Here is a 13,670-nt window from a genome sequence, read left to right as displayed (position 1 = left end):
TGTGTTACTCTCCTCTCACTGTCCCATTATACAGCCTGTCCCTGTCCCATTACACAGCCCGTCCCTGTCCCATTACACAGCCCGTCCCTGTCCCATTACACAGCCCGTCCCTGTCCCATTATACAGCCTGTCCCATTATACAGCCTGTCCCTGTCCTATTATACAGCCCATCCCTGTCCCATTATACAGACTATCCCTGTCCTATTACACAGCCCGTCCCTGTCCCATTACACAGCCCGTCCCTGTCCCATTACACAGCCCGTCCCTGTCCCATTACACAGCCCGTCCCTGTCCCATTACACAGGCCGTCCCTGTCCCATTACACAGCCCGTCCCTGTCCCATTACACAGCCCGTCCCTGTCCCATTACACAGCCCGTCCCTGTCCCATTACACAGCCCGTCCCTGTCCCATTACACAGGCCGTCCCTGTCCCATTACACAGCCCGTCCCTGTCCCATTACACAGCCCGTCCCTGTCCCATTACACAGCCCGTACCTGTCCCATTACACAGCCCTTCCCTGTCCCATTACACAGCCCGTCCCTGTCCCATTACACAGCCTGTCGCCCTCAATTCTCGCGAGAGTAGGATAAGAGGTCGGGAGAGCGAGTCGGGAGAGCGGGTCGGGAGAGCGGGCCGGGAGATGCCAAGGAGCGGGACAATTAAAGGGCTAAACTGGGATCCGGGAGACTGGGCTGTTTAATACAAATCGGGACTACTGGGAGGCAAAATCATTGGATCCATAAATCAGAGCGTTACGGGGCAGCTTAGTTCTTCTCGTCCTGCTAACCAGCTCTCTGTCACAGCAACCTGACCGCCAATAACCTTTCCGGCTTCTGGGGACATACCTTGCCTTGTGACGCACGTTAACAGCGAGCTAATCACCCGGTCCAAAATTAGCTAGGGGCGGGGACTAAAGGAATGCTGGGCATTGTAGTTCAGGAGTTCCCTACGTTAAGTTTTGCGGCTCTCCGCAAAGACTACGTTTCCCACAATGCATCGCGCCGCTCGGTTGCCAGGACTCTGGAGAAGCTGATGGCCGCTGAGATTGGAGGTAGGGAAGTTCTGAGATTGATAGAGCAGGAATGTAGTGTTTGTGTCCGGGGCTCTGCTGTATGTATAATGATATACAATATAAATGCATGTGTGTTTGTGTGATTATGAGGTGATTGTGCTTGCACTCTCTACTCACTCAGATCCACTGATCCATCACACCATCACAGCTTTTACTCTGGGGGTGGGGATAGATTCTCTGTCCCTGGCACATCAAGGGTTAAGCCATTCTAAGAATTATAACTGCAGTTTCTGTTCTTGTATCCGTTTCCCTGTTTTGCCAGTTTAACCTTTCTAAATATTGTCATTTCTTCTTGTTTTGTAGGGTTACAGAAAGCAGACCTGAGAGATCCTCATGTGACCCACACAACCTGCGGCGGTAGCCTGGAACTGGGCGCTTTCATTCCGTGCAGCTGCACCCCCTAACAGTCATGCTAAATATGTTAGCGCTTACCAGACCTGAGGGCGGGCCTAAATATATTGGATTAATATGGCAGACACCTGTGTGATCACCCTCAGCTGTGAAACTGTTTATCTGCACAACTAAATCTCACAATGGAGAGTGAGGTATGGGGAATCTGAAGGCTTGCATGGGGGCAGCTTATTATTAAGCAGTCGTGGTTTGCACTCAGGTGCCTTGGCTTTGTAGGACTGAGCAGGTAAAGAGAAACTGATAAGATCAGTGTCTAGAGTTGCCACTTCACCCCTTTAATAATCATTTACCTTCAAATGTAGTTCAGTGGCAACTGGGGGACCTTTGATTATCCATGCACATTACTAACCCAACAAACTATCTGCCACTGTTGTTAGGGTGATGACACATGGAGCTACTTAGTAGCAGCTACTTGTCACGGCTGCTAAAATCCAGAAAATACCCTGCCATAGACAATACTGAGAATTGCCTCAGCTAAAACACACGTAGAGACAATTATCAGTAAATGATCAGCATTGTCTATTTTAGTAGCCGTGACAAGTAGCTGCTACTAGTAGCTCAGTGTGTCTTCACCCTAAAACTGTAGTTCCCAGTATGCTCAGCCAGCAATTAGTATTCTTTGCTGTACTGTTCCTATGTAGAACCCCAATAATTAAAGAAATATCTTTTCCTTCTAGCTACAAAAGAAAACAGCTATAAAAGTTGTGGCACCGGTACATATATGACTGTTTAATTGCCAGGTTTGTTTAAATTGATACAAAATAGTTAACAATCAGTATAATCTATCTTTCTAAAATCTCCTAGATTGAATATAGCAGCCTAGAACTTGGAACATGTATTAGTATAGTTATTTTTCCTGTATCCGCATATGAACTAATAAGCAAAAGCTGTGTTGAATTTTGACTATCAAGCACATTTGCAATAAGAGGACTCATTCTGCTTTTCTCTATTTAGACCATGAATGGTAGGATGAAGAACTCTGACATTGCTGAGACCCAGAGCAGCTTCCTGCCGGCTATGAAAGCTCTCCCGGTGAGTAGTAAGCTCCAGGCTGATATTCATTGGCTGTTACCTGCCACCTAATTAACCCTATCTGCCAGTGCACAGTTGTGCCCAGTATCAGTGACCAGAAACCTTTCTTTATTTCTGCAGATTTCAGCTGTTAAACAGAACACTGTCCTACAGACACTTGTGGGCGGTGCAGGGGAACCTGAAAAAGAATGTGGTACGTAGAGGGCTGATATTTCATAAAACCTATAAGAGGCTTACCATAAGCCCAAAATATTTGTTACTATAAGCAGTTTGCTGAGACCTTTGTATTTACAAAGAGAGTTCATGGCTGGGAAAGATACCTTGTATTCTATACTTCACAGGCAGTAACCTTTAATAGATACATTGAATACTATTAATCAAAGGCAGCCCTTTGTGACTGACCCACCAGTGCTGGAACAGATTTGTAACTAAGCTGGTGTACTTTTCATATTTTAATTCATTTACTTACAAACCTCACAGTGGGAAATATAACAGTATTTTTGCTGATGTTTAGGGGTGAGTCTGTGCCTCTTTCTCCAAGCACATGCTTGAGGGATGTATGTCTTTTAAACCTCAACAACTATATTAGGCCATGGACCATTGTTAGAATGTTACACACATGTCTGCGTTCCTTAAGCAAATGTCTTAACCTATAAAATGTTCTCTTGTTTGCAGACAGGGAGGATATGCTGAGAGCGCAGGAGGAGTGGGAGGCCTTAGAAACCTTGCAGACTGGTCAGTTTCTTCAATCCTTGCTTTCTTCAAGCATACTACTAGTCCACTTACAATAACACAAATAATGCACCATTGCAGCTTGTAGTTACTTTGAATATGTGTGTGCCGTAAAAGCAGGGGCGGGCCAAGCCGTCCGGGCGCCCTAGGCAACCCGGTCGGCCACCCCGCCCCCTCCGTTGGCGCGCATGCGCAGTTGGGGGAGGTGCAATGCCGTGGGTCATTGCCCCTGCCGCTTGTCATTAGCGGCGGGGGCAATGGCAAAGTAGGGGAACTAGTGGTAGGCAGCAGAAGCGTCTGCCTGGCGCCCCCTAATCAATGCGCCCTAGGCAGCTGCCTCTTCTGCCTACCCCTAGTTCTGGCCCTGCGTAAAAGATAAATGTACAATAAGAGGGCTTTTGTACATGTCTTTTTCGTGTCTTGCCTGCAGATTGTAATTGTGAGCAGAAAAACCATATATATTAAGATTTATATATATATTAAGATTTGCCTTTTTGATAGTAGAAGCCTTAATAACTGCACTCTTAACATTCTTTAGTTAACAATGGGAATTGAATGGTGTCTCTGTTTTGTTTTAGGGCTGCACAGTGAAAAATCAGGTATGTGTAAACAGTCACTGCCTGGTACTCATTTTATTATTGGCGGAAGTAGTGCCCATTTGTCTTCTTCATTAGGGTGAAGACACAGAGCTACTTAGTAGCAGCTAATTTTTATGGCTACAAAACACTGGAAAATACCCTGCCATAGACAATACTGAAAAGTGCCTCTGCTAAACAGAGAGGCGGTTATCTTAAAATGATCAGCATTGTCTATTTTTGTAGCCGTGACAAGTATCTGCTACTATAGCCCCATGTGTCTTCACCCAAATAGTTAAGCTATAGAATCCACACAAGATTAGCAGTCCTGTATAGTGTATATGGATTTAAGCTTAGTACAGCTGCATTGGCACAGCTATATATGGTATCATAGAGGAACCGTAAGTTTTAATGGTACCAGTAGCACAGAGGTGAGAATAGTAGTTGAAAGCCTGTACAGCTGTGTGTGGTGGGGGTGATGAGCCTAGGAGGAGAAAAAAGGAAGAAGATGGTAGAAGATGTAAAGGCACAGCTAGATAGAGTGTGAAAGGGAAGTAGCCCAACTGTGCATGCACATTCAGCATAGCTGGGAGGTGCAATGGTATTGTGTATGTCTGGACTTTGTATAGGAGGAGTATCGCAGGGTAGGGCATCAGTTTTAGTTGTGCAAATGTATTTCAGTGAGTATAGGAGCAGTAGAAAGCAAAGTAACAGAAAGGACAGTACTGTAGGGAATATGCTGAGACACAGCTCTGTAAGGAATTAGTAAAGGAGGACTAGGACAGTGTGGGCTGGAGAGTACAAGAAGTTATTAGGTAGCCCAGTAGGTGGGAGATGTGACTGGGGAGGATTAGCAAGATGTAGGGTGTGCAGTAGAGATGTATGTAAGGACAGTCAGACTCCCGATTTTTGAAATGGCAAGAGTAGGAGCAGTGGTGGGATGTAGGGTGCAATGCCAGTGTACAGTAGGCAGCAGGTGTTTGTGGATGCTGATCAGTTTTATTCTCTGACAGGGCTCCTGGGAGACTTTCCTGGACAGACCAGTTTAATCTCCTTTAATGAAGCACTTCAGTACTTCCAGACAGCAGATATGTCCGAGTACAAAGTATGTATATGACCATGCCCAAATACAAGACATATGGTTTTTGTTTTTGGATGTAATTACAGAGAATGCCCCAAATGAGACTCCCTATCTAAATTTCCATTTTATCCTTCAGAAGAAGATTCAGCCTGCAGTCCGGCGCTCAGGACTCTCTCTCATTTCTCACCTGCTGTTTGGGCCTCCGCGACTTAGCAAGGAACTTCATGCAGAGCGGGACCTGGTGCTTGCTATTGCGCAGTGTGAGTAATGTATAGGGTTAGAGGAGGGGGCAGGCTGAGGAAAGGGTGGTTAGAATCAGGAGACCTGTATATATACATATATGACTGGGGCAGAGGGAGGGTATGTACAATGCTTGTGTATGTGGGAGGGGTTAGTAGAGTAATAGCAGGAAGACAATTAACAGCAGGTTGGAGATATAATGATATCTGTGTGGGGGAATCAAATTAATAGTAAACTTTTTCCTGTTTTTGTCTGTGCTCAGGTCCCCTGGACAGCAGTCAGCAGGTTCACATCAGAGTCCTACAGACCATATACAAGAGGCTGACAGGGGCCAGATTTGACTGCCCACTCTATGGATCACACTGGGAGCAACTAGGATTCCAAGGTGAAATTTGCCCCCGTGGCATGGATATTAGTATAACTGGTGATGGGTGAGACATACTAGGGTTTCATTCCATATAACCAAATGGTGTATATCTCTAGAGAAGGGCTGTTCAAGTGGAGGCCTGGGAACTGAACACAGGCCCATGGACTGAATATTCCCTCAGAATTTATATAATGTAACATTACCATTTTAATATAATCCAGCCCACGAATGTGTTTTATTTTTTTATAGGGATGCATAAAACCCATAATCATTTTGAATTAATTGACAAAAAAAGGTCCAAGCCCTAAAATATGAGTTAATGCCAAATAATTGTCCAATGATATTTGTTGACAATTAAATTACATTTTATTTGAATTAACCTTCCGCAATTTCCCCTGTTGTCTAATACTATGCATCTTCATTGGGTTCCAGTAAGCATTGTAAGGATTGTTTTGCCCGGATGTGGGTTTATGCAACTTAGTTACCACCAAGTGCAAGGTCATGTTTTATTATTACAGATAAAGAGCAAATTGGTCAGATGTTCTTTAAACAGAGCTTTTCTGGGTGCCAGTTTGCCAGATTAATAGATCCCAGAGCTGCATATAAAAATTATGTCAGCCTATGTGCATCTGAGTCATGTGATCTTTCTACCCTTATAGGCCTAGATCCAAGCACAGACCTTCGAGCGGCGGGACTGCTGGGCCTGATGCACCCTTTGTACATGGCGATGGAGCCCAAAACACTGCCTCTGGCTCATGATATTTTCAGACTGTCACAGCACCACACACAGGTACCCTCATTGCCTTTGTATTGTAACATTAATGTATAATTGTTAATGGGACTTCAGTCATAAATGTGAATGGGCTATTTATAGAGTCTCTGGACCGTTGCAACCGTGTATAAGTTAGAAGGAACACTGTAGAAGGTGACCTTTTTTTTTTTTTTTTGTTTGTATTTTTTTTTTTTTTTTTAACTGGGTAGGGAAGCTTTAGGACAGCTGCAGTAAGGGGGACATACATTACAGAGTAATGTGTTTCTTACACTTACAGAATTTCCCATTCTGCATTATGTCCATCAACATCACCAGAATCTGCCTCCAAGCTCTTAGAGAAGAACGAGTCTCCAAGTGAGTGTTTTGTATGCCTTTGTGGTTTCCCTTTGTACCCCTGCCTGTGTGCGTATGCCCTACATGTGTTTTTGTATTGCTTTATATATCTACATGCTTTGCCCGCAGTGTCTGACTGGGGTGTCTGGGTCTGTCATCCACTCTAGTCACTAACTTTCTACCCAAGGGGGGCACTGCTGTCCTGTACTTAGTTGAAATAGCCAGGCCCCGATGTTGTAAGTGAGCTGCAGACTTGGGAAGGGAGGACAGATGCTCCTGTGCCTGCATGTTGTTTTTTTCTACACATTTTTCTTATTGCAGTCTAAGTCCCAGTAGAGCTGCACAGGGATTGGATGGGTGAAGTTTGAACTTCCCCTCCAGCCCATCTAATCCACATGGGACTGCGACTTAAATGTCAGTGACAAACCAGCATACAGAAAGCTGAGTAGAAGACAGAAGTTGCAGGCACTGGAGTTCCCACAATCCTTTCCAAAGTCTGCAGCTCACTGACATCAGGGGGGCTAATCCAAGTCTCTGCAGCATTACTGGGCACCCCTGGGAGAGGGACTGGGTCTGTGGGTCCCACAAGGGCTGTGGGGCACTGGGTTTTTTCCTGGTGTCCCGCTGGCCCAGTCCCATACACACCAAGCAATTCATGTAATAGTGCTGTACAGCTTATCTGGCAAATATACATTTGCCTTTATAATTAAGAACCAGTAACCATTTGGCAATTTCCTCTTGATCCCAGGGAATGCAATCGCCGACAGCAGGTTTTTGCTGTGCTCAATGACTTCTATGTGGCAACATTCTACCACCTCTACCACATATGGAAGACACAGAACAAAACCATTAGTGATTCAGGCTTTGTCCTGAAAGGTAGGTATGGGATGGCGCATCAGTGTTAAAAGGAAACTATTGTGAAAATAAACATTTTAATATGAGCTTCATCTCATGAAAACTGTCTAAATAATATCTGCACTGTTTCTAAAATAATCAAGTTGCTCTTCATTATCAGCAGTCTGTCTATTTTCAGGCAGGAGCTGCAGTCATTTTAAATGGCAGCTCTAATACATAATAGGCTTGTACTCACTCTGGCTCTGACTCCTGCATGTATATGAGATGGTGCAGAATTGTACTATAATATGCATCAGGGCTGGAACTATGGGTAGGAAGGTGCCTTGGGCGCAGCTGGAGGGGTGGGAATGATTTTGTCTTTTTGGGGGGTATTTTTATGGTTCTCAACTCCCGCTGCACTGATGCCTCTGTAGGAGGGGGGTCTGTACTCTCAAGGGTGGAAGTTGGCTTCAGTCAGCCCTGGGTGCTAGTATGTCTTGGCCTGGGTCTGATGTCCAGGTATTGCTACAAAGAGACTACTGAACAAATCTTATTACCACTAGCAGATGGGATAAACTGACAGAGCCTTAACCATCCTCTGTAAACCCAATACAGGCATTTGGAAGAAGCTCCTCTTCCTTTGCCAATTGTTGCCTCCATACACTGCAAGCCGCATCTATACATATGGTGTTTAAGTCACAAATCTGTTTAGCTGTCTAAAATTTAAATGTATCCTAACTACTTTCCCATTTGACCTTCCACAGAAGTGGAGTCCTTTGCCAAGAGAAACCCCAAGGAATTATTGCGCCAGCTGGACATTTATCTGCAGGAGCGGCCTCTGCCCAAAGACCTGTCCCCAGAAATTTGGGACCAGCAACCAATAGAATCTTCTAACCAGAACAGAAGCAATGGGAATATTTGCTTTACAGGCGTGTGTGAACAGCAAGTGCAAGAGGACAGGCTAATCTAAGTGAGAAGGGAAAAATAAATCTAATATTTTATACTTAAAAGGAGCACAAGGGATTGTAGTCTTTACACAATGTCCCAGCAGCTGGAATCTGTCGTCTGTAAGAGTGAACAGTGATCCTGGGATCAAGCACTTCAGGCAGCAGGGCTGTCCAAATGGAGGCACGTGTGCCAGATGTGGCACTTCAAGGTTTTTTTTTTTTTTTTGTTTTTTGTTTTTTTTTTATAGCCCCCTGTCTGACAATGGGCTCAATAGACTGCTGTGTATCTTTATATTATCCAACCCTTGGACAATATGTTAGCTTATTAGCACACTACATGGAAACAGCTGGAACAGGGCTGCTTATTTAACAAACACAAAAGCTTAGACTGTCCTGATACTGGACTAACTCATCAGCCCAGCAAGAACACTACGTTCCACTCCCCGCTCAGCTTTACCATAGTGGTGCAAACGTACTTATTCCCTATACAGTGCCAGTAATCTGCCTCTTGACCTAATTTTGAATATTTATACCAACAGCATATTTTAGTTTATTCATAACATGAAAATGTGAAAAAAGATTATATATATTTTTTTTAGTTTTCAGCGCATTGAAATACAAATACAGAAAACCAGATTTCCATGGAGAATTTTGCAGCAAAATGAGGGAATTGATCTGTGGTCTGAATACTTTAGCAAGGCTCTGTATGTGATTGTGCGAATGCCCAGTATGAATATTATCGTTTTACTTATATCTGAGCCAATCATTTTCACTCGCTGTCATATAGAGCAAGTGGGACTGCTCCCCTTTGAAACCTCATGGCATATTGCATGCAGAGATGCTCGGCCTGAGGTCCTCTTGACTGGCTGAACTGCAGCCTCCCTTAACAGCATTTGAGCAGCTAGTGAGCCAATGGAGACATCATTCGACTCTTTCCTTCTCTCATAGATGTACTGAAAATATCTATCAATTGTTGTGCAGTTTTATCCTTTTGTATTTATATTTACCTTAAAATGGGCCCTGCATACTGTGAATGGAAGAGATGGGCACTGCAGGAGTGATGAGATACCGGCGGCTTCATGTTCTTTATCCATGTTAGACTACATGCCCATACAGTTAGACTGGATCCATATAGTGTGGGTCTAGGCAGAATTGTGTTGGTAAGTTCTTGTTTCTAAGTTAAACAGTGTAGAATATAGAAAATCGTGTATCTTTGTTCAAGAAAACCATGTTTTGCACTAGCTATGTCTGTAACGGGACCTAGCAGTCTCTTAATCAAAATAAATATTTTACAACAGAAGTGCTTGTAATGAATAGGACTGGGATCTTGGCCTGAACCCCCATCCCATTGTAAAGCACAAACCTCCGCCTGTTTTAAGGGGCTTTGTCATCTGCACTACCCAAGGCTATAAATCTAGCTAGAAGCCTTCCCCTTTACTTACCTCAAGTCAGATTGTCATTACTTGTGAGAAAATGCTGACAAACACAATTTCCTGCAGGCAACAAATCTCCCTGTGTGCCAGAACTCTAGTAAGTTAATTTGTCCCAGTGAATTAACATGGGAAGTGACCGTGTATTATGTAGGGAATCAGCCTGATTCTCATCACATTATGGGATATCTCTGGCTTCTTAAACAGACCTCAATCTAAATCTGTACTGGGTTTATACAGTATGTGTAACATGTGCCCCTCCTGTACCTGTCAAGCTGTTACTCCCAGATTCCCACCCAAAGTAGTCTCTAATCCCAGAAAGCCTAAATTCAACAAACAGGAGGAGACCTTAAGAGCTTTCTGGGCCTGCACTATGCTTTGCCCCTGATCACGTGGCTGATGGGGAGAATATATTTTATATTCTGTAAGAGCAACTGGTTTATTGCTACTGCATATTCTTCAACAGCAACAACAACAACTAGGCCTTGTACCCAGTTATGGCAGTAATATTATACAGGGCATTTTTTGGTTGGTGTTGCCAAGCATGCACACTAGATGGAGCAATATGCTTGCAGACATTTTACTACTTAATGAGTAAAGGGCTGACGCTGTTCTAGTTACTTTTTGTTTTGCATTCACTCTATTACTCTATTTATAGCTGTGACACAGTGAGTTATATAGAGATTAATGTATCCCCTATCATAAAATATAAGGATCCAGCAGTTTTCAACAAATTCTGTCCGTGTGATGGCAAGGGGGCACTACAACTGACACAACTGAGTCAGAATCACTAAAATTGACTCCGTTGCACTCATGTTATGTTGCAAATAGTCCATCTGGTGTCTTTCCAGGGTTCACCTTGTTTAAGTCGAGGCATAATGTAATACCGTTAGAAAGAAATCACTGATCCCTTTCCTGCAGGTTCCCACATTAGCAGCCAGAAACCCACATAGTACAATAAAAGCAGGGAAGTTAATACTGGAAACATAGACATGGGTTGATATCCTACTCTGTCCAGGCTATTGGTCAAAAGGACATAAAGTGTATGGGGCCAAACACAGTATGGCCACCTTTCTATTGTTCCTATCATTCACAAAGAACACAAACTATCAGAATGGCAGAAAGCTGCATGCGTGGACAGCTTAAAGGAACAGTAACACCAAAAAATGAAAGTGTTTTAAAGTAATTGAAATATCACTTACTGTTGCCCTGCACTGGTAAAACTCGGCTGTTTGCTACAGTAACACTACTATAGTTTATATAAATACGCTTCTGTGTAGCCATGGGGGCAGCCATTCAAGCTGGAAAAAAGGAGAAAAGGCACAGGTTACATAGCAGATAACAGATAAGACACCATTGTATTCTACAGGGTTTATCGGTTAGCTGCTATATAACCTGTGCCTTTTTCTTCTTTTGAATGGCTGCCCCCATGGCTACACACCAGGGTTTATATAAACTTTAGTAATGTTTCTGAAGCAAACACACAATTTTTACCAGTGCAGGGCAGCAGTACATTATAGTTTAATTTCTTTAAAATATATATTTTTTTTGGTGTTACTGTTCCTTTAAGGGACTCTACAGCTGTGCAATAGGAGGCCATCAAAGGATTTCAACCCCACCCTTGCCTGGGCCTGTCCATTGACTTCTTTGTAAGTTATGCGCCATATAATATGTTTTGGCCCATGAACATGGAGAACATAATATTGTATATTTGGCCAGCTATATGGGAATGTTTGACCAGCCCTACAATTGCTAAAGTAATAAATGAGAGCTTTTAGGGCAGAAGTGCAGTTTAAACAACTTTGAAAATGAGCTCTTGTGTCCCTGGTCAACAAACTGTTCCTAGCACCCATAGACAAAACCGAGCGCAAAGGGTTGCCTTTCTCATTATGCAGTGCAGTATACTGGAGATCTATTAATGGGGCCAGATGTGGGTGTTCCTTGGAGTGCCCCTTCAGGATGTGAAAGGCAGGATGCCAGAGGGTCACAAACCTGGCAGGGAGCGTTGAGTGTATGGGCTCCAAGGGGTGCAACTTTGTGCCACTTAGAGCTCCAGAATCTGAGCCCCTGCTCATAGCACATTGGCTCTGTGGTTCTTAAACCAACAGAAAAACAATAACAAAACTACAAACCTGACTAAGTGTAGACACAAATCCCTAGGCCCATACCAGTTACAGTACATTTCTTCACCTTATTTCAGCCTATCTATCTATCTCCTATGGATAACAAGCCCATATGTAAAGCCTTGCTTCATCTAAATCAGGGATCCCCAACCTTTTTTACCCGTGAGCCACATTCAAATGTAAAAAGACTTGGGGAGCAACACAAGCATAAAATATGTTCCTGGGGGTGCCAAATAAGGGCTGTGATTGGCTATGTGGTAGCCCCTATGGGGACTGGCAGCCTACAGGAGGCTTTATTTGGCAGTACATCTGGTTGTATGCAACCCAAACTTGCCTCCAAGCCAAGCATTTAAAAATAAGCACCTGCTTTAAGGCCACTGGGAGCAACATTAAAGGAGTTGGAGAGCAACATGTTGCTCACAAGACACTGGTTGGGGATCACTGATCTAAATAAACCATTTTCATAAAAATATACTTTTTTAGTAGTATGTGCTGTTGGGTAATCCTAAATAGAAAATTGCCATTTTAAGCATTAAGGGCCGCCCCCTGGGACCATAGGATTCACAGTGCACACAAACAAGCCAAGGCACACTGCTAGGCCCCATCAGCCAATCAATGGACAGAGTTCTGCCTTTTATTCCCACACTACTTCCTGTTACAGTTAGAGCTGCATTATTTCCTGTCAGCTGATCTCTGAGGGAGCACACAGCCCATCACTAAATGGCGGCTCAAGGGAAAGGATGTAAAAGGGCAATATTTACTGATATATAAATTCCAATTTGGCGAGATTCTTTAATAGGTCACTTAACATAATATAAACTATCTATTGGTTAAGTATTCATTCTGGGGGTATAATTATATAAAAAATGCTATTGGATAATAGGATTAAGAGTACTAAACGTTTCCACCTGCAAGGTGTCCTTTTATTATATATAATATTAGCCCAAACTTCAAATTGGACCCAACCCCTGTATGGTGTCATATAAATATGCAAAGCAAGCCAAATTAAAAAAGGCATTCTTTATTGTACCACTGCCAACATTTACGTAATTAAAATAAAATACCCACAATCCATAAAAACGTAAGCAGCGCTATATTTCTGGGGGTATAGTTCTCCTTTTAATGGGACATGCTCACTAGAGTATGTGTGGACCAATAGCACTTGCACTCATTTTCATTTATAGTCTATGGGAGCCGTGGGAGGTTGTCCCAAGCACTTTTCAACCCACTCAAATACGCCAGTTTATAAGAGCAGGGTGTGCCCTTGGCATCAGCCAAATATTTGTATCCAGACTGATTCTTGTCTAGTGTGGTATCAGTTGAGGGAAGCTGATGTAATTCCAGCCAATAGGCATGCAGTCTCAGCCTGGTAATTACAGACCTGTAATTCTGACATCTGTAGTGGTGAAATTAGATGATGGAATAAAAAGGGAATACAAACAAGCAGCAATCGGTTTATGAGGTAATGAGCTTGTTCAGCAATTATAGTGGCTTTTTAGAATAAAGTAGAACACTGGGTATTGGTGTTGCATGTAAACCTTTGCCACATCAATGCTTACTGTGGAACAATGTCCTCTGTCCTGTCTCTGTATTAGCATACGCACAGGACACAAAGGGTTATATAAAGACTCATGTCAGTGCATCCTCTAATTCAGAAGTGTTTGGACTCTTCCTTTGTTGTTCCAACACTGCCCCCACAAGCCCCTATATAGGTTACAGC

The 13,670-nt window shown here is 43.3% G+C and overlaps 1 protein-coding gene across 4 annotated transcripts; it reads left to right on the top strand.

Annotated features, from left to right (window-relative positions):
- The first annotated feature begins 983 nt into the window (after window positions 1–983).
- On the top strand, window positions 984–9,697 carry elmod3 (ELMO/CED-12 domain containing 3). 4 transcript variants are annotated; one of them, NM_001079174.2, is given in 13 exon segments: window positions 984–1,052; window positions 1,377–1,618; window positions 2,439–2,516; window positions 2,637–2,709; window positions 3,192–3,251; window positions 3,827–3,847; window positions 4,837–4,928; window positions 5,041–5,164; window positions 5,407–5,529; window positions 6,171–6,301; window positions 6,561–6,637; window positions 7,365–7,492; window positions 8,215–9,694. In NM_001079174.2, coding segments are annotated over 12 exon segments (1,125 nt in total). In that variant the 5' UTR covers window positions 984–1,052; window positions 1,377–1,606; the 3' UTR covers window positions 8,421–9,694.
- The last annotated feature ends 3,973 nt before the right edge of the window (window positions 9,698–13,670 follow it).

This window comes from Xenopus tropicalis, chromosome 3, assembly GCF_000004195.4.
Source record: "Xenopus tropicalis strain Nigerian chromosome 3, UCB_Xtro_10.0, whole genome shotgun sequence".
NCBI classification, from domain to species: domain Eukaryota; kingdom Metazoa; phylum Chordata; class Amphibia; order Anura; family Pipidae; genus Xenopus; species Xenopus tropicalis.
This window is presented reverse-complemented; position numbering and strand designations above follow the sequence as displayed.

Excerpts from the sequence above, each read along its gene's own strand:
- elmod3 (XM_012959265.2), top strand. Across the intron at positions 5,165-5,406 it reads GGTGCTTGCTATTGCGCAGT|GTCCCCTGGACAGCAGTCAG; the intron begins GTGAGTAATGTA and ends GTCTGTGCTCAG. Across the intron at positions 6,638-7,364 it reads AGAGAAGAACGAGTCTCCAA|GGAATGCAATCGCCGACAGC; the intron begins GTGAGTGTTTTG and ends TCTTGATCCCAG.